Below are 20,486 nucleotides of genomic sequence, written 5' to 3' on the forward strand. Positions count from 1 at the left end.
GTTCAGCACACGATTAGCCGCCAAGTTCATACAAAGTTAATTATGCTCAATGGAAAATAAATCTGTTGGTTCAAGCTGCTTGCTATGTGAATATTCCATCACTGTTTCATTATTGCTACCAAGTATTACATATTAAGGGCATTTGCTTTAAACTTTGTTTTAATTCATTTATCCAGTCCTTACATGCGCATGGTTTTGCTTTTTAAAAACAAAGGTGAATCCTAAGGGTGGTAGAACAATTAGGTATAAACTGTATTGTTTCTGACTTTACTTGTTTTCGACTGCTTTGGGTCCTGCTGATCTGTATATCTGCTGTCTGGAATTTGGAAATGAGAAAATAAAAATTAAGTTTTGGCTATACTCTGTAGAAGTTGTTTACTTTTGCAATGTGTGTATGGATGCCTGCTCTGGTGTATGCATGTGATAATATTTGAATAACTGTCTATACTTATGCTTATGATTTCTGAATATGAGGCATTAAAGGACAGAATTTTAAATGCCCAGTTGGGTATATATGCCAATCTCAACTTTGTTAAACGTTTCAGACACATCCATCTATTTGCTTCCATAATACAACTGAATTATATTATTCCATCTTACTGTATTTTCAAATGTAAGCCACATTGAGTCCGACTTTGCTTGGGATAATGTGTGATGTAATGTAAAAAAAAAAAAAAAAAATCCTTTATCTTCCACCTTTTAATACACTGCCTATCTAGCTGGATGGTGATAGCGCAAGGAAATCAAGTTTGGTCCAGTGAAGGCTAACTCAAAATAACCTGTTCCTTAGCTGGGCCCTAGTATTACCATATTGAAAATGCGACCATACCATGCCTCTGTGGTTATTTTCCATAATAAGTTAAATGATGAACTAGATTTCTTAAAAAGATTACATAACCTTTGGACGCATGACTAGGAACACAAACATACTCATATTTATTCAATATCACAATTCCTCACGTGCAGCCACAAAACAACCTTTTAGAATGGATATTGTTCATAATGAGCTCCTTTTATTATTGACCATATAGAGAAAAGAGTTTTCAGTTTTGGCACAGTATAAGTCATCACAGGAACAAAATATAATAAAACCAATGGACTGCATTGGGGGCTTATAGCCCATTTAGTTATGTTTAAATAAAAGAGATTTGTATTAAACAAAATATTTATTTTTATTTTGACTTATAAAAGCACTTGCCCCTGAAACATGTTGAAAACAGAATAATCCATTTGTGTATCTAAAAGGTAAACTTCTACAAAATAGATGAAGATGTGATTCCATGTGCCCCAATGAAAGGAGAGTTTAATTCGTCCATTTAATTCCAATATATTCCATCTTTATAACACCAGGCTTTCAAGGCAGACTACAACAACAGTTAAGATGAACCCATCAGGAATAGGATATTCTCACTGAAATTTGGCCATCCTTATTGTATAGAACAGTGTAGAAAAATGAGCTACCAGCCACAATAATTTTTTTAAGCTGTTTTAGTGATATTCATTTTTTAGTTCATGATATTTATATTTAGATATGGGAAGCATGAAAAGCAAACTGGTTGTAACCTTTTGTAAACCCTCTATGTTATGCGATGCTGCTAATTCATTAAAAAATAGAGTTGATGAAAGTACCTTGAGAAAAGGGGTGTGTGTGGCCTACAATTAATATTAATGAGGGTGCCAATTTATAAGTTCACAGGGGGGCGCCATAAACCCTTGCACCAGCCCTGTTGCAATGCCACGCAGCAATACAGATACTGCCCATTCAAAGTGAATGGGCTATGTCGGCATTACCACACTGCCAACCGCTAGCGCGGCTTTGTAAACAAGGGTAATTTTGTTTCAAGTATTGTTTTTCTTATAAATTTGCATATAAAAATAAAATAGAATATTTCACCGAAACATTGTGTTTATTACTGTTAGGAATCACCATTATCTGCTAAAGCATAGTGTTTGATCTTTTTTCATAGGCATGGAAAGATAGAACTACAGTTAGTAAAGCGTAGAGTGTTAAACCTAATGCACCTTCTGCATTCATAAAATACTGCATATACATTCAATCTAATCTGTATTGTATAATTTCTTAATCTGTGCTTTGTACAAAAGGATTGGAAGGCAGGAAAGCAAAGTTATGATTTTCACTATGTGCATGAGGAATTAAGGAGAACAGAATTTGCCAAACATGATAATATTACGACTCTTGTTGTGCCTGATCACAAAGATAAAAGGATGTTCAGCTATAAACTCGTCTTTGTGCATCAGAACCCGTGATCTTGTTTGGTCAGCTTCCTCGGCGCCATCTTCTTTTACTTCCATAGCTGCTTTATGTACAGCCTGTGACAGAGCAATGCCTTTGCTCTCCGACAGCCCCGAGAAATCAGCTGCTTCCTCATTAAAGGCATCTGATATTCCTAGGCTTGTTAGTATGGGTTTCAGGTCATAGCACCCTTTCAGCTCAAATTTAGGAATGGATACTTTCACTTTGGTGTTAGCCATCATACTCGGATTGGTCCAGTGCACAAATTTCTCAGGGGAGAGCTCCTTTTCAAGCTGATGAAATAAAGCAGAGAGGCAAATTAAGTAAATAGCCAAAAGACATAAACAAAGCAGAATTAACGGGGGGGGGGGGGGGTTATTAAGGTGCAATAAAAGTCAGGCTTTTATCACACCTTAATTTACCCCTATGATATAACTTCCTGTTTCCACCTGGGCAGATCGCAGCAGAGGAAGTGTCAAGGGGGCTGCAGGCAACACATCAGAATTGCTACGGGGCTAGTGACCCCCTGCAAAGAGCAATGCAGTTTAAAAGTGGACTGGGGAAGGTGAAGGAGATGTTGGAGGGAGGTGGAAAGAAGGGGAAGACATGCCATCCCACAGGTGCCCTGTGGAGCTGTGGGACCCAGGACAGCTGCCCTGTTTGCCTCTCCCCTAACATAGGGACCAGTACCGCAGTTCCATGTTTTGCAAAGTGTATTTTCATTTGTGGAGATGTTTATCTCAGAATGTCTATGACACGTGCAGTATGTACTCTTTCCAATTTTTTTTGTATATTTTTAAATATTGGAACACATTTATTTCTTCCGTTATGAACTTGCGTTTTTAAACGTTTTCCAGGAAACATTTATTTCTCCATTTGAACACCATATTGAAAATGCCTCTCAAAATGTATCTGTTTAGACAGAGGTGGATTTAGGGATGTTCTGATAATTTATCTATCCAAGTTGGGCCTGCCAAATAGCATATATAATAACTATAAATAAAGAAGACCTCCATTTAAATTTGAATATGAATTTGGAGCAATCCTAGTCAGATGGATAACTTCACTGAAAATTTGCATTTCTTTATACACATATCATATCCACTTGAAGTTATACAGCGAGTGCAATGCTGAAAATCTACCTCAAGGTATATTGAATAAATTTTTTGTACAAAGTATTTGTACAAGAAATTTATTCGATATAGCTTGAGGTAGATTCCTATAATCCCCCCTCCCCAGTACAATCCTAGTGATACAACTGTTTAATGCAGTGGTTCACAAACCTGGTCCTGGAGGCACCCCACCAGTCAGGTTTTCAGGTTATCCACAATGAATATTCATGAGAGAGATTTGAATGAATTGCCACCACTGGTTGCAAATCTCTCTCATGAATATTCATTGTGGATAACCTGAAAACCTGACTGGCTGGGGTGCCTCCAGGACCAGGTTTGGGATCCACTGGTTTAAGGATGATTACAGGCCATAAACATTCATACATTAAGAGCTAGAATGCACTCCCTAAAGCATTGAGGAGCCTAGATACTTACCTGATCTTTTGTAAATGACTCAAGGCCTGCTTCTTCAAAACATCCCTCCATGAAGCTCCACTGTGACTCTGCTATGAATAATCACTCTTACTCAGCAACGTCCCCTCCATCCCTTGCTTGGTCATGAGCCTGCATTAGCTTCTGCTAATAGGTCCACCTCTCCACCCTTCCGCCCTTCCCTCATATTTCCTCCTGCCTCACTTCTCCCCCATCCCTCTTCGTGCCACTTTGATTCTATGTGATGCAGATCCCCTATCTTATTGTATTTCTTAGTTGCATGTAAGGCACATTGAAACAATACTAATTGGAAAATGTGGGATAGAAATGCTGTAAACAAAATAAAAATAAATAAAGTTGAGATGATTATTTCTGTATAAATCATTCCACCTAGTTTCCGAGAAAAAAAAATTGTCAGAGGCCAAACGAATCAATTACTGCTTTCACAAAAGACGATGGGCCTTAGCTCACTTCAGGGCTACTTGAAACCATAGGCGTAGACTGGAGGGGCGAGGGGGGGGCAATGCCCCCCCAAACGACGATGAGGCACCGCCGTGCCATTAGTTAAAAAAAAAACCAAACACATGCAGGCACGCGCTCCTCTCCGTCCGCTTGGCTTCCCTGCCCTCTCTGTCTGCGTCCCGCCTTCCTCTGACGTCAGAGGAAGGCGGGACGCAGACAGAGAGGGCAGGGAAGCCAAGCGGACGGAGAGGAGCGTGTCCGTCTACCCCTCTCTCTTCCTCCCTCCCTCCGGCGCAGGCAGCAGTCTTTTTCAGCATTCCTGGCAGCGGTAGCGATGTACACGCTGCCTTCGGCTCTGCCCCAAAGCCTTCTCTTCAAGTTCCTGTTCCCGCATAGGTGGGAACAGGAACTTGAAGAGAAGGCTTCCGGGGCAGACCGAAGGCAGAGTGTACATTGCTACCGCTGCCAGGAACGCTGAAAAAGCTGAAGACTGTTGCCTGTGCCGGAGGGAGGAAGAGAGGGGGTAAACGGAGTCACGATCTTGGACCTCGTGGGGGGGGGCAGTAGAAGGAAGATGGATGGAACTGGGAGGGGTGGGGAGCAGAGGGAAGGAGCAAGAGATGGATGGGACTGGGAGGGGTGGGGAGCAGAGGGATGGACCAGGAGATGGATGGGATTGGGAGAGGTCAGGCACAGCAGAGGGAAGGAGCAGAAGATGGATGGGACGGAGGGATGGTGAGCAGAGGGAAGCCTACTGGAAAGAAGACACTGCATAAAACAGAAGACACTGGGACCAAAGCGAATAGAAAAACTAAATGATCAGACAACAAAGGTAGATAAAAGTATTTTATTCATAATTTATTAATTGAAATGTGTCAGCTTTTTGAAATGTGCATCTGTGATATTTTGCCTGTAAATTTCAATTCCTTCCTCCATATTAGCATATTCATTTGCATATGTATATATGCAAATGATATGCTAATATGCTCCGCCCATTCTTTGCCCCTCCCCCCCAAATGAAACAGTCAAACTACGCCTATGCTTGAAACCCACTGCCTTTATTCCCTTGCGAAAACAGTACTGAACACAAACGATTAATCTTTTCCTGAAACCCGGCCAAATAACGAGAAAGCGGTCACATAGCCATTGATTTACCTGTTCTAGGCCAGTGGAATCATCCATGATGTCCTTGGGCAGAAGGAAAATCATGCTCAGGTGTTTGCCACAGTAAGGAAATTCCAGGATCAATGTTTTCAGTTCATTGATGTAGCCCAAACAAAGCCGAGCTTCCAGGTTCATCATCTGTACAGGTTTGCTTTCAGTCTAAAAAACATATGGTGCACTGCAACTATATTCATTTCTTCAAACTTCAATATATTCAGAACCAAATAAAATCAATTTCAAGCTGAAGACAAAGGCAAGACTTTATTCCTACGCCTTCCATTAGCGTCTAGTCTAATGCTAATATGTATCTGAATTAGAATAAAGAGTCACATTACAGAAATTTTCAGGAAATCAAAATATCGAACTATACAAAAGGATGGGTCAGCACTATTTACTGAAGCCATTATGAAAAAGGCTCTTGAATACCCAAACACCATGTCTTACATGTTAACTTATTTGAATGTTGGCCTACTGATAAAATTATCACAAACAGATAGGCCAAATAGAGAAGAAAATTATGTTTCTAAGAGGCTTTTTTTAGATTAAAGGGAATCTTGGCATCACCCAGACATTTGAGGGCAGGCATCTGCTATATCTCCAACCCACATCCAGAGGGTATCTATGCTTCTGAGAGTGTCCTAATTCCCTAAACATTTGAAAATCCTGTTTGAGTACAAAAGGTCAAAGTTCAATACACACTGGAGAAATAAATTGTTTTAATCAGTGTTGGAAGAACTGGACATCTTGCTGGCAAACCTGAAGGTAGCAGGAATAAAAAAAACTGAAGAGGAAAACAGTCATTGGACTAGAAGGAAGAAAAATAACTTTAGCTGCACTGCTTGCTAATGGATAGAATTAGGAAGACACTGCCTAGATGGAAGCAACATAGCAAAGTGGCTTCAGGCTTCAAGATGTCAGGGCTGAGAGCTACCCCAGAGGTGGTGTGGTAATGTGACTAGTGGATAAATACAACTATACAGGGGTTAAAAGTGACCTGTTCTCTCCACAGGCCATAGAGAAAGAAATATACAATGTCTCTCTCTTCTGTGGTCTGCCCCTGTGGCCCCACCGCACATGCTTAATCGCCCCTCCACCAGGCAACCAAACTACTTTGACTCTTCCTGGAATCCCTGCCATCCCACTTTCACTGAATTTCCAAGTCACACTGTCTACCAGATTGTAAGGCAAACTTATCCTACCTCAATCCTCTTCTGCTCTGTCACTTACAGGGTAGCACTCCCTGGTAAGGCCACTCTTCTTCCCCAGGCTCTTCCCAGGTACTGCAGTCCTGCTTACCACACCCTTGGAGTCCTCTGCACTCAGGGCCTCCTCGATCTATTCAGCCTCATGGCATTTAACTCCAGCCTGGTCTAAGCCCCACCCCTCTGACTCAGCCTCAGCTTTGGCAGACTACCACCACCTGCTGTAAGGAGGCTGAACTGCACCATCAGTGAGGGAATGCTCGTCACTAAGCCATTCACTCCCTCAAAAGTGGGTCTAAAAAAAATGGTATCTATGATCATAAATGTACTCGAGCACTCCCACTTTCTTTCTCATGGCACACAGACAATTAAAGGGTCCTCTTCTAGTGAACCTAGTAAATTAGAGGAAATTGTAATAAGGCACAGTAAATTAGAAAAGGCCAAAAAAAATGGAGACCATTATGGCTTTAAAAATAAAAGCTCCTTTTAATGGGCTTTCTAGTAATGTATAAGTATATACCAAAGAAGAATGATGAAAACTAAAAGAAAAACAGTCCATAAAAACAAGGAAACAATTACTGAAAAATTCAAACAGATTTTGGTCTCATCTGAATAGCATTATTCACTTCAAACTCAACATCATTCACACCCTTTTCCACAGATCGGATAATTAAACATCCTTCTCACTGCTACTCGGCAGCCTTTACCTCCTTTATCAGTTGGTATATAAATCTTTGGGGCAAAGATTAAGACGTGTTCTCACCCCTCTCTCTCAATCTCTCTCTCTTTGGGTCACAAAAAGGGGTTATCTGTTCTTATCCCTTTGTTATTCATCCTATGTTTATGTTTATTGGTTCTTGATATAGCTCTCCATTGCTGTTTTGTATGCCCTGGGTACTTATTGAATAGGTTATTAGACCCTGGGTGGGTGTTTATCCCCCTACTGCTTAAGGTGTTAAGGTGTTAGCACTCACCAGAAGGGTGAAGGGAGGAAAACAATAGGAATGGTGGAACCATGTGGGAGAGGCCAGGAGGGGGAGGAGGGGGTTGACAAGGAAATAAATGAGAGGATAGTGATTACAGAGGTTAGAAATATAGTAATAGGGAGTAGATTAAAGATGAAAGGGAATGTATGGCTGGGGAAACAGTGAGATGGGGAATGGGAGAGTTAGTGGCTGAAAAAAGAAGATGGAAATCTGATAGCTAGTTGAAAAGTAAAAAGGAAGAGATGAAGGATGAGAAAGAGGCAGAAAACAGCTAAAAAGTAATGATCAACAAGTCAGAAGCAGGTGTAGTGAGGGAATAGACAAGACAAAGAGGTGAAAAGACAAATGGACAGCAGCTGCTTGAAGGAGAATTAAATGACAGGAAAGCAGAAAAGAGAAACTGGAACTAACAAGATGGAAAAATAAAATGCCCAGACAACAAAGGTAGAAAAAAAGCATTTTATGTTGAATGTTTTAAATGGAACATGTTAGCTTTTGGAAATGTGTATAGCAAATGTCTGTGTTGTATTCTGTAGAAAAAGAAATGTATTTCTGTTTTATATCTCCAGTGTTGTAATAACGCTAAGTTTAACTTCTTGGGGTTCCCAATTCAATTGTTGTGTAAATAATTTTATTTTTAATTTTGAATCCCTTGTTCTATATTTGGTGAGGTCTATTGGTGTGATAGTACTGTTAGGTGATGAAATTGGAGGGGATGCAGAGAAGAAATGGAATTGGGAGGGGGCCCTCCTTTTTTTCCTGACTCTTATATAGCTAGGGTTACCCTATGGCTCCAGAAAAAAAGAGGATAGATTGACCAAGTCCAGATTTTACTTCCATTGCTTTCAATATTGCTTGTGGGGATCCCCAAGTATCCCCAGCTATGGACCTCCTCCAAAGATGGCCAGAACTCCTTTTTACCAAGTTCTGCAGTCGGCAACAGCATACTTGAGTCACAGACAACTAAGCCTGCATGGGGTGCTGGCATAGTGGCATCGATGGCTCAGGGATGTCTGCCTGCTAACTTGGTAAAAGGGTGTTCTGGTCACTTTTGGGGGAAATCTTCAGCTGATAAACTTTGGGGACCATCATTAGCTAAAGTATTGATATTTTGAGCTGGAAAGTGCTGGGGGAGGAGTAGAAAATGGGGGAGGGAGAAGGCAAAGAGAAAAGTTTGTGCCCACCTGCTTTGAGCTCAGGCCCACCCAAAACTGACTGGCAATGCCACTGTATTTCACCAGCTCCAGGGCTGGTGCAAATGTCTGTACCTGCTATGCTGATACCATCTACACCAGTTACACTAATATTTTATAAAGAAATAGGTTCCTATGGGGTAATTCAAGAAAGGTGGCCTAAAGTTAGGCATCAAAATATCTTGTGCTAAACATGAATTCTATAACGTCTATTACAATGTAATTGCTGTTATAGAACATTATCTTAAGTAAGCATTTATTTACCATTTAGGCATGAGCATTTATACCTTGTCAATAGTAGGCATAAATTCTCATGCCTAAATGACACAGTTGCACCCCTAAATGACATTCTTGAAGTTAGCACATAAATACTAGACACACCTCTACCCTACCCATGCCCCTCCCTCTTTGCAAATGCATGGATAGAAATTATGCGCTTTAATTACAGAATAATGACTAAGGGCAGCTACACATGTAAGTCTAAATTAGTGCTAATCAACTGCAATTATTGGATAGGCCCTGTGGTCTTTATCTGCCTACATTTTTCTATGTTTCTATCAGTTACACATGTAACTGCTTGCATTCTGTAACCTATGTGTGCAAAATTGCACACCAGGTGAATAATAAGTAAAGACTCTCTTAAAATATTGACATCTGCATATATTATCTCACGCTTAGATTACTGTAATGTTATTTATGCAGGGATTACTCAAGCCAATCTAAAAAGAATACAAAGAATACAAAATATAGCGGCTCGCATGATTTACAGGGCTCGGAGGGATGACAGAATAACACCTCTATTACATCAACTACATTGGCTTCCAGTGGAAGCAAGAGTAAAATTTAAAGTACTCATTCTGACTCATAAGGCTTTTCATGCATTTACTCCTAGCTACCTATCAAACCTGATGATTCCCTACACTGCTATGTGGACACTTAGATTGTTAACAGACAATAGATTAATCATCCCTTCATTCGCTAAGGCTCGATGGGAATCTACACGGAAATCGACTTTTTTCTTCCTGTCTCCTTCCCTCTGGATTGGACTTCCAAAAGAGATTAGATTAGAGAAGTCCTATATGCATTTTCGAAAACTCCTGAAAACATTTTTCTTTATAAATTATATTGAACAGAATTTATAATGATAGAGAAGGTATAGAAGGTTAGGTTTAACTGTATTTTAAATTATAGATTGTATTACATTTGTCCTTTGTTGTCATTTCTGGCTTGCCGTGCTTTCCTGTCATGATTGGAGTTCTATTTATTTGTATATATGAGTTGTATTTTTTACATATGTAAACCATTCTGTTTTGCAGTTGCACTAAGATACGGTATATAAATTGAAATAAATAAATTTGTGCAAGAGGTTAAAGAATGAGAGGGTATGTGTCTACAAAATTGTGCTTAATGGGTGCCTACTTTCATCCTAAAAGTAGGCTGGACTTGATCCAGAGGAAAATGACCAAAATGGTAAGAGGTCTCCATCTAAAGATATATGAACAGAAACTGGAAGTTCTAAATATACATATATCCTAGAGAAGAAGAGGGACAGAAAAGATAAGATACAGACCTCTAAATACTTCAGAGGTGTTATTGAACAAACAAGCCTTTTTCCAGTAAGACAAGCTTTAGAAATAGATGACATGATATGAAACTGCAGGGAAGTAGAATCAAAAGCAAGGGAGTAGATATTCAGCCGGTGGCGCTCAGCTGCTCGCCACCAGAGCTATACCTGGAAATTCAATGCCGGGCCATGTCTGGGCTCTGGCATTGAATTTCTGGGTTTAGGGAGCTAGCGAAAACATAGCCAGTTAAGTGTGGTATTCAGCACTTAACCAACTATGGCGAGCGGCATAAATATAAATCTGACTTTTATGAAGGTCCAATTATGCATTTACCATAGACAGATAAGTGCTGAATATTAACGCTTAACTGGCTGTGTGCTGACTCTATCCCCAGAACACCTCCAAAATAGCCAGTTTGGCATTGTTGGGCACTACCCAGTTAGATGTCACTGAATATGAGCAGTTACCCCAAACAAGTGATTTAACCAACCAGGAGCTGTTCTGGCTGGTTAAATCACTTTGAATATTGACCTCAATATTTTTCCATGGAAATGCCCTCTCAGAAGAGGTGAAGAATGCAAAAATAAACTCTGGAATTTAAAAAACGAATGAGATATGCACAGTGAATCCCTAAAGGGCAAGGATGGAAACCAAGAACGGTGCAGCTCAACTCAAAACAGCTGTGAAATTACTTTTTCAGTTTCAAGAAATCATGGGGAAAGTAACCTGTTCTGTGTAGCAGGTACAATCCCCCCCCCCCCCAAAAAAAAAAAAAAGGCTTGAGGAAAATAACCTTTTCTGTGTGGCAGTAATCTTACTTGCCTTTTATCTGTCATCATCTACTATGTTACTTTATTAATACGCAAACTGCAGTGTGATTATGCTGGAACTGGAAGGCACAAAGTAATTCATATGTAAATGCATGTTTCTTATATGCTAAATTTTCCCAAAATCTTTCAAAGCTTACAAAAGGTTATTGAATCAAAAGGCATTCTGATCAGAACTATCCAAGAATGTAAAATATTCAAAATTTAAATGATCAGATGCTTCAAAATGTGGAAGGGGTTAATGAAAATACGGGCTTCTGCACCCATGATGATAATTAGGAAACCCCCTCTGAAGAAAGATTTGAATGAGACAGGATTTGTGTTGGTGAGGATAAATGGCAGCTGAGTAGGCAGGAAAAGGTTACATTATATTATCCTTCAGTGTGCAGCTGGGAGAAGGGACACAGCTATATGCAAACTATTAAACTTACTATGGAAAACAGGATCACTACACTTTTATCATTTGTACATGTGAAAAAATGATAATTGCTAAAGGGAAAGTGCCAGAGTTTAAAGAGAGACACGTGGAGGGGCATAATCGAACGGGGCGCCCAAGTTTTCCTGGGGCCATCCTCGCAGGATGGCTCCACGAAGGGGCGGGGAAACCTGTATTATCGAAACAAGATGGGCAGCCATCTTTCCTTTCGATAATACGGTCGGGGACACCCAAATCAGCAAAATTAGGTCGACCTTAGAGATGGTCGTCCCCAGGACTTGGTCATTTCTGATTTTTGGCGATAATGGAAAGCAAGGACGCCCATCTCAGAAATGACCAAATCCAAGGCATTTGGTCATGGGAGGAGCCAGCATTTGTAGTGCACTGGTCCCACTAACTGATCAGAAAAAGCCCTTCCCTTACCAATCCCTTAGCGATTCAGAAAGGAATGGGCATGCATGAAGGAAATCACATGCAAATGAGCTGCTCGCTGTTAGCTCATTTGCACACGATTTCCTTCCTAAGGAGGGGAAGCCAGTGCAGAGCAGCCAAACGTTATGCGTGGCTGCTCTGTGCATGCCAAAGATGGCTTCATACATGCAGACAAGCTGCGTGTATAATAGCTGTCTACAACCTTACAAAAACACAAGTCCAGGTGAAAAGTCCAAGTGCTTGTCAGGGACTTTTTTTTTTAAGAGTACGAGTGAAGGATGTCCTTCGCTATGCCTCAGTCACTGTGACGGCAGTTGAGGATGTCCAAAATGTGGGTGTTTCTGTGAGAAGGATGTCTGTACCCTTGCTATGCCTCCAACACCCCCTTTATTTATTTGGATTTTGGGTCACAAGTAGCAGCAGTGGGATTTGAACTGGCCATCTCTGGATTACAAGACCAGTGCTCTAACCACTAGGCTACGCCTCCACTCCCTTGAAATTTGGCTGTCCCTGTGGGGGGGGGGCAGTTGAGAACATCCAAAATGTTTGAAAGAAGGACGTCCACGCCTTCGTTATGCCTCCGCTGACACACACATACCTCCCCCCCCCCCCAGGGACCTGCATACTGCCCCCCTCACAGGGACAGCCAAATTTCAAGGGAGTGAAGTAGAGTGGCAGAGTGGCCTAGTGGTTAAAGCACTGGTCTTGCAATCCTGAGGTGGCCGATTCAAATCTCACTGCTGTTAATTGTGATCCAAAATCCAAATAAATAAAGGGGGTGTTGGAGGCATTGCAAAGGCATGAATATCCTTCTCACAGAAACATCCACATTTTGGACGTCCTCAACTGCTGTCACAGAGAAATAGCAAAGGACATCCTTCATCCATACTCTACACTTCCTTTGCTACACTTCCAACACACCACCAGGAACTTTGGTCGTCCCCCGCGACGGGAAGCAGTTGAGGGCGCCCAAAATCGGCTTTCAATTATGCCGATTTGGGCGACCCTGAGAGAAGGACGCCCATCTCCCGATTTGTGTCTCTTTCGAAAATAAGCCTGTATTTGGTGATAAAACAAATGCCCCACCCACCCACCCTGACAGATAAAGAAGGCAGCTGAGGTGGCCCTGGGGGATCTGTGTGTTTTTGGGGTGATGGGTCGGTGAAAGGAGTAAAGGGGGAAAGAGTGAGATTGGATTGGACTATTACAAGAGAAGATTTTGGTTGGAAAGAAAAGAAGGGAAATAGGAGCAGGGTTTAATTGAAACGCTGTAATTAAGGGTTATAGCCTACAGAAGGTTGATATTTAATAGGAGTTACAATAGAGGGAAATTCTCTGTCTCTTTCACTTTGCCTGAAAAGGGAGGTGGTTTCCTCAGTGCTGGGGAAAAAAAAAGTGCAGTTACAGATCTTGGACAGTAGAGGAGTGTGGTAGCCGTGTTAGTCCACTCTTAAGGTTATCAATAGAAATCAAACAAAATAAAACATGGAAAAGAAAATAAGATGATACCTTTTTTATTGGACATAACTTAATAAGCTAATCAAGAAATGTATTAAGTTATGTCCAATAAAAAAGGTATCATCTTATTTTCTTTTCCATGTTTTATTTTGTTTGATTTCTATTGATAACAGATCTTGGACAAAAGAGGACTCAGATCCTGAAGGAGCTGCTAGAGGGATTTTGCAGTGCTGGAAAGGCTGCAGTTGCAGGTTTGACAAAAAAAGGGCTGACGTTCTAAAGGAATTAATATAGAATGATTCCTCTGAACTGAAAAAACCATGTCAGTGTAAATCATAGATGACATAAATCCTAAGAGAGCTAAACTCACAATGGTATTTGGATTTTCCTGGGGAGAAGGAAGGGAAATCTCACCTGCTAACCCCTTTCTGCCCCAGGTGAAGGTACCAGGTGCCATACACACTTAAGGGACCAATGGAGCATCCACAAATGGACCTCAAACCCAAAGATTCTCATAAAATTTTGATGATTATTATTACACAATAGACTCACATAATGCAGCTCAATATAACAAATGATCAAGTATAATATGGTCAAGGATTGAACTTTTTTTATTTTTATTTTGCTATTACATACTACATTGAAGACCCAATATAATGCAGATTCACTTATGACAATGAACTGTTTGAACCCCCTCAGTGTTTCATGGTGTCTACAGTGTATTACTAGTAGAATTGTTATTAATTAGTGCATACCAGATGTAAACAGTGCTGTATGGAGACACAGAGAAGGCAATTTTCCAACAGGCCACCTAACACATGCAACAGAAATACACATACATTACACAAATTTTTAAAAGAAAAATATGAGCATATTTTCCCTTTGAAAATTATCCCGCATAAGTCCTACATGCATATGCACCTGTTTTATCAAGTATGCATGTGGGTGATTACACCAAGTTTTAGCAGGCATAAGTACGGCACCCAAAAGTTAGGTGTGGGATCCACTCTAAATGCTATTCTATATAAGGAACATGCTTAGTGCTGAATTTTGCTGGTGCCTTGGAATTCCCTCCTTAATCTTGTTGGAGTTTTTTTTTTTTTTTTACATTTGTACCCCACACTTTCCCACTCATGGCAGGCTCAATGCAGCTTACATTGGGCAATGGATGGTTAAGTGACTTGCCCAGAGTCACAAGGAGCTGCCTATGCTTGAAGTGGGAATTGAACTCAGTTCCTCAGGACCAAAGTCCACCACCCTAACCACTAGGCCACTCCATTAAGTCCTTTTATAAAAAATTTCAGGCTGGCTCATGGATAACTTGTTTAGACAACTTGTTATCCAATCAAAAAGTATCTGTATAGGAAAGGGAGAGGCAAAAGACAGACCAGGGGCATGCCAAATAGTTATATCCAGATGGGGAGATGTGCAGCCACTACCTGGATAACTTTATCCAATTAGCAAGACTGCACAAATAGGAATCCTAACTTAAGCAGATGGGACTATAGTACATCAGGCATATAAATAATCAGATAAATCAAACATTGCCGAGGCAGCTGAATATTTCCCCTTTTGTCCTTCTGCCAGTCTTTTTACTACATTGCTACACTTGACACATACTCCCCCCCCCCCCCCCCCCCACACACACACACAACCACCACCACACACACAATTTTATCCTAATCCTGTGATTTACTTGTATATTTCGGTTGAATCATCCTCTGCATTAACTTGCTCATTTTGCTTTGACCTGATGGAGTATATCTCTTGGCAGCTGATCAGCAATATTTTTAATTTGGTCCAGTAAGATATGAACTATAACCTTCTAGTTGGCCTTTACTAAGGCATTTTTGAAACCTCAAAACAGCAAAAAGAAAGCACCAAGAGCCTTCAAAATAGGGACACAGATCCTTTTAATAATGTAGCCTGAACAACAATCTTGTATTGGTGACCCGACATGGGCCATGTTTCGGTGCACAACGCCTGCATCAGGGGTCAAAGGGTTTTTCTTGAGCAATCCTAGTTGTAAGGATCCCGCACGATGTACACTGCGTTTAATCCTCTATACCTCACAGTCAAATGCGAAATAGTCCCTCATAATCTGGATTTGTTTCTGGATTATGAGGAATGGGATCCTTACAACCAGGGATTTGGGTCCCTGTTTTGAAGGCTGTTGGTGCTTTCTTTTTTTGCTGTTTTGGACTTTGTCTTGTACTTCATACCCTCTCTGTGTGTGATTTTTGAAACCTCAGCCATCTTGAGAATCTCCCATCTTAAATACTTATTACTTCAGCAGGCTGTTACTAAGATCAGATGTTTGCGGACATTTTCACATACCTTACTAATTCGGAATGGTGTTTCTTTTGTTTCACTTTCAGTGAATTTTGTCATCCAGTTTCCCGTAAAGTAGGCAGCATTCAGTAGAAAAAGCTTAGTTTCTGCATTCACACTTCCTTCTTCCAGCATGTTCTCAATTTTGCCTACAAAAAGCAATCAGTACGATTTGTCACTGATGGTTTAAGACCTAATTGTTTGTATGCTGATTTCTATTTCTCTGGGTGGTTGCATGTCTATCTGCCTGTTTTTTGTTTAAATTCTTTTCTTTCTTTTGATGATTTTATATTGTACATCATCTAGACTTGGTATGTTCCAGATTTGGCAATTAATCAACTTTTCAACAAACATAATTGTTACATTTCTAAACCAGTTATGAAACTTGTAGACCATATGAAGACATGTAACAAACAATGCACATAAAACTAATCATCTTGGATTAACAAAAGGGGATGGAACGACTTCCCTAAGAGGAAAGGCTGAGAAAGTTAGGACTCTTCAGCTTGGAGAAAAAGCAGCTGAGGGGTGATATGATAGAAGTCTACAAGATAATGAGTGGAGTAGAGCGGACAGATGTGAAGTGTTTGTTTACACTTTCAAACAATAGAACCAGGGGACACAAGATAAAGCTAGAATATGGTAGATTTAAAACAAACAGGAGAAAGTTTTTCTTTACTCAGCGTGTAGTTGGAATCTGGAACTCGTTGCCGGAGAATGTAGTGACAGCAGCTGGCCTTACGGAGTTTAAAGGGGGTTTGGACAGATTCCTGAGGGAAAAGTCCATTGAACATTATTAATTTTGGGGGGGGGCGGGGGGTTGCCGGGTTCTTGAAGCCTGGATTAGCCGCTGTTGGAGACAGGATGCTGGGCTTGATGGACCATTGGTCTTTTCCCAGTATGGCAGTGCTTATGTTCTTATGTTTATCCTATGTATTAAAGCCTTCCAATACTCATTTTATTCCATGTCCTATTGCTTTCTCAGGTGGCTCACAAACTCTAAACTCCAGCCAAATTGTTGCCATCTGGGACAAGGTGCAGTATAAACATATACACATATATAGCTGTGAAATAACTGGGTTGCAGCTATAAGCAAGAGTGCTCAAGTGTTCTTCAGATGCCTACTTAGTGATACTTTGATATATGGGAGGGAGGCACATGTATACTGAACCATATAGTACAGTGCAGTTGACCCTTAAATGGGGCTACAGATCTTTATCTCTGGACTTTGCGAGTCCATGAGAAAAGGAATGGCTGCAGCTAGGAGTAGGGGGGATGGGGAGACCGCAACAAGAGAAGTGTCACTGTCTTGGGCAGTGGCGATGGGTCCTAGCCTAATTGAGCACAATTGACCAATTCAAGCTGTAACAGTAGTCAAATGTAAGTTGTGTTGTGACATGCTAGCAGTGGCATAGGTGATGTTAAAACCATGGGCGATCCCTCTCTCGTATGGAAGGGGACCAGTGCCAGCATAACAGAAAGTTGGTGGTGCCTACCTCAGACTCGGACGGGATGGGGAGGCTGAAGGCATCAAGAAAGAGAGTCAATGTTTAAAAGGGGATGTGCTTTTACGGCAACTCCTCATCAAGGATGTGATGGTAGCACCTTGGGATATCAATGGTATATGCCTCAGGCAGAGCAGGAAAGGTACATCATGAGTAGGGCAGAACTTGGTAGCGTTGTGTGAGTCAGAAGGCTAGACACCCTGCACAAAAATGCTCAACATAGAATATTCATTCCTATATTTTATCTATCCATATATTTGATTGCTATATATTGTTATATAAAGTAATAGAATGCTGAAGCCATAATAAATTCCTCTCTTCTTCATGGACAGTTTGTCATGTGTGGGTTTATGGGCTGTGTGGAAGGATGAAGGGAGAATGCCAAGGTGCCACCTGCCCTGTTTGTGGCAAACTTGTATATTAATCTAAGCATAAAATCATTGGCCCAGAATGGTAGAGGGCTTCAAACTCACACTATGACTAAGCAGATTTGTAAACAGTAGCAGTGTAACTGTGTCAAGTTCCCAAACAGAGGAGATAAAATACACACCAGTGGCAGCTTGATTTTTCAACCACACTTCCCAATTAAAACCATAAAGAATAAAGAATGGGCTCTGACAGGTGGTCAAACATGAATAGTCTATAGCTGGAAGTAGGGTTACCATATGGCTCCAGAAAAAGGAGGACGGATTGAGCCAGCCGGGTTTTACTTCCATTGCTTTCAATGGAAAGCAATTGCTTTCAATGGAAGTAATTGCTTTCAATCGAAGTAATTGCCCATTGCTTTCAATGGAAAGCAATGGAAGTAAAACCCGGCTGGCTCAATCCGTCCTCCTTTTTCTGGAGCCATATGGTAACCCTAGCTGGAAGACACCCTTAGTATAAGGACAAAGAAGGGTGGATAAGTTACACAGTACTTGCCATCAGTTAGCTCTTTAACAGAATTGTTAATCTGCTGTCTGGTTTCTTCTGGTTGACAGCTAAAGTCTACTGTCTCCAGTATGGATGGATAAGGTTTCTTGGAGGAATTCACAAAATCCTGAAGGTGAGATCAACATATAAGAATGACCACATTATTAATTATTAATAATATAAATAATTCTTATTCATCAGTTGTCATATGGCAGATGTTTGACTTAAAAAGGAACAAAAGTACAACAAATTACTATAATTAGTTTTAATGCATTAATAAGTTCTGTTATTATTGTTTGCATTTAAAACACAGGAAAGCCTAAGCAGACTTACTCAATTTAAGAACTATAACAGAAGCAGTTATCTTAGATCCAGCACTAACTGGATAAGTGCATATATTTTTGCAAGATGAAATACATAGAGAATGGCATTCATACATAAAATGAACCACAAGTCAAAAGTAAATATCTAAAATGAGAAATTAAACCTACTCAGTACTAAATAAATGCCCCAAATTTGCGTAGGGCCTAAATGTGGGAAATGGGATACCCAGGTTATGACATTCACCTTTCCTGAGTATATTTATTTAATTTATTTGTAACATTTGAATACCACATTATCCCAAACAAGATTGAGTTCAATGTGGCTTACATATAAGAAAACATCAATATAGACTACAATCAGATAAGTTGCATGACTCTTTGTATATAAGAATGTTACAATGAAGCAAATACAAACTTAGTTATTGAGGAATGGAAAAACAGGCTGACAAATATAGAAATGTCAGTTTGTTTCTTAATAAGAGATGTGCTTAACAGGAAGGCTTTTAATAATTTGCAAAACCTTAAATAATAATTTATATACCTCAATTGTTTAGGTAATGAATTCCATAACTTAGTTCTCTGGTATCTAAAGCCCGCAGCATGGATTGATATGTATAGCAATTTCTTGTAACTAGGGTAGTGGAGTGTGAGATATTCTCTTGAGGTTATTGATTGCTTGATGACAATTTAATTAAGTGTTGCATTATAAGATTTGATGGACAAATATGTAGATTTTATAGGTGATCCTATCATTTATAGGAAGCCAGTGTAGTTTTAGTAAAAGAGGGGAGGCTTTCACCTGCAGGGAATAGGATTCTCCAGCCCTAGATGTTAGCCGTCCATTCCTTCTACTGCCTTTCTCCACTAAGGAAGGGTTATTTTTATAAGTCAGGCATGGCTCCCACCAGGCTTCTAGGGCTCCGCCCTAGCCTGACTGATTGGCGTGGAGGGGCATAATTGAACGAAAACGTCTATCTCCATGGGCGTTTATCTCCGAGAACGGGTCCGTGAAGGGGCGGACCGAACCGTATTTTCAAAAAAAATAGACGTCCATGTTTTATTCGACAATTTGTGAGCTGGGCGTTTTTGTTTTTCAGTGATAATGGAAAATGAAAGCGCCCAGCTCAAAAACGAATAAATCCAAGGCATTTGTTCGTGGGAGGGGCCAGGATTCGTAGTGCACTGGTCCCCCTCACATGCCAGGACACCAACCGGACACCCTAGGGGGCACTTTTACAAAAACAAAAAAAAAGGTAAAAGAGCTCGCAGGTGCATAGCACCCTTCTCTTGTGTGTTGAGCCCCCCAAATCCCCCTCAAAACCCACTGCCCACAAGTCTACACCATTACTATAGCCCTAAGGGGTGAAGGGGGGCATCTACATGTGGGTATAGTGGGTTTGGGAGGGTTGGACGACTAAGCATTAAGCAGCACAATTGTAACAGGTAGGGGGGGATGGGCCTGGGTCCACCTGCCTGAAGTCCACTGCACCCCCTAACAACTGCTCCAGGGACCTGCATACTGCTGCCAGGGAGGTGGGTATGACATTTGAGGGTGAAAATAAAAAGTTGTGAAACATCATTGTTTGTGGTGGGAGGGCGTTTTTCTCTTTCAATTATAAGGTGGATAGTCTTTCTGCATCTGGTACTAATCCGCAAACAAACCTTGTCCGGATACGGGAAGGCGGTAGAACTAGAGGACATGAAATGAGGTTGAAGTGGGGCAGACTCAAGAAAAATGTCAGGAAGTATTTTATCACGGGCAGAGTGGTGGATACTTGGAATGCCCTCCTGCAGGAGGTAGTGGAGATGAAAATGGTAACGGAATTCAAAAATATGTGGGATAAGCATAAAGGAATCCTGTTCAGAAGAAATGGATCCTCAGAAGCTTAGCA

The 20,486-nt window shown here is 40.7% G+C and overlaps 1 protein-coding gene across 1 annotated transcript in view; it reads right to left on the bottom strand.

The window, feature by feature from the left end:
* Positions 1–1,555: 1,555 nt before the first annotated feature.
* SERPINB5 (serpin family B member 5) overlaps positions 1,556–20,486 on the bottom strand; it is a 70,050-nt gene continuing 51,119 nt past the window's right edge. Inside the window, exons 4-7 of the mRNA XM_030207459.1 lie at positions 18,281–18,398; positions 15,861–16,003; positions 5,416–5,583; positions 1,556–2,547 (exon numbers count right to left, since the gene is read on the bottom strand). Coding sequence (XP_030063319.1) covers positions 2,155–2,547; positions 5,416–5,583; positions 15,861–16,003; positions 18,281–18,398 — 822 coding nt within the window. The 3' untranslated portion in view covers positions 1,556–2,154. The remainder of the gene's footprint in view (positions 2,548–5,415; positions 5,584–15,860; positions 16,004–18,280; positions 18,399–20,486) is intronic.

The sequence above is a fragment of the Microcaecilia unicolor genome, chromosome 1 (assembly GCF_901765095.1).
Source record: "Microcaecilia unicolor chromosome 1, aMicUni1.1, whole genome shotgun sequence".
NCBI lineage: Eukaryota > Metazoa > Chordata > Amphibia > Gymnophiona > Siphonopidae > Microcaecilia > Microcaecilia unicolor.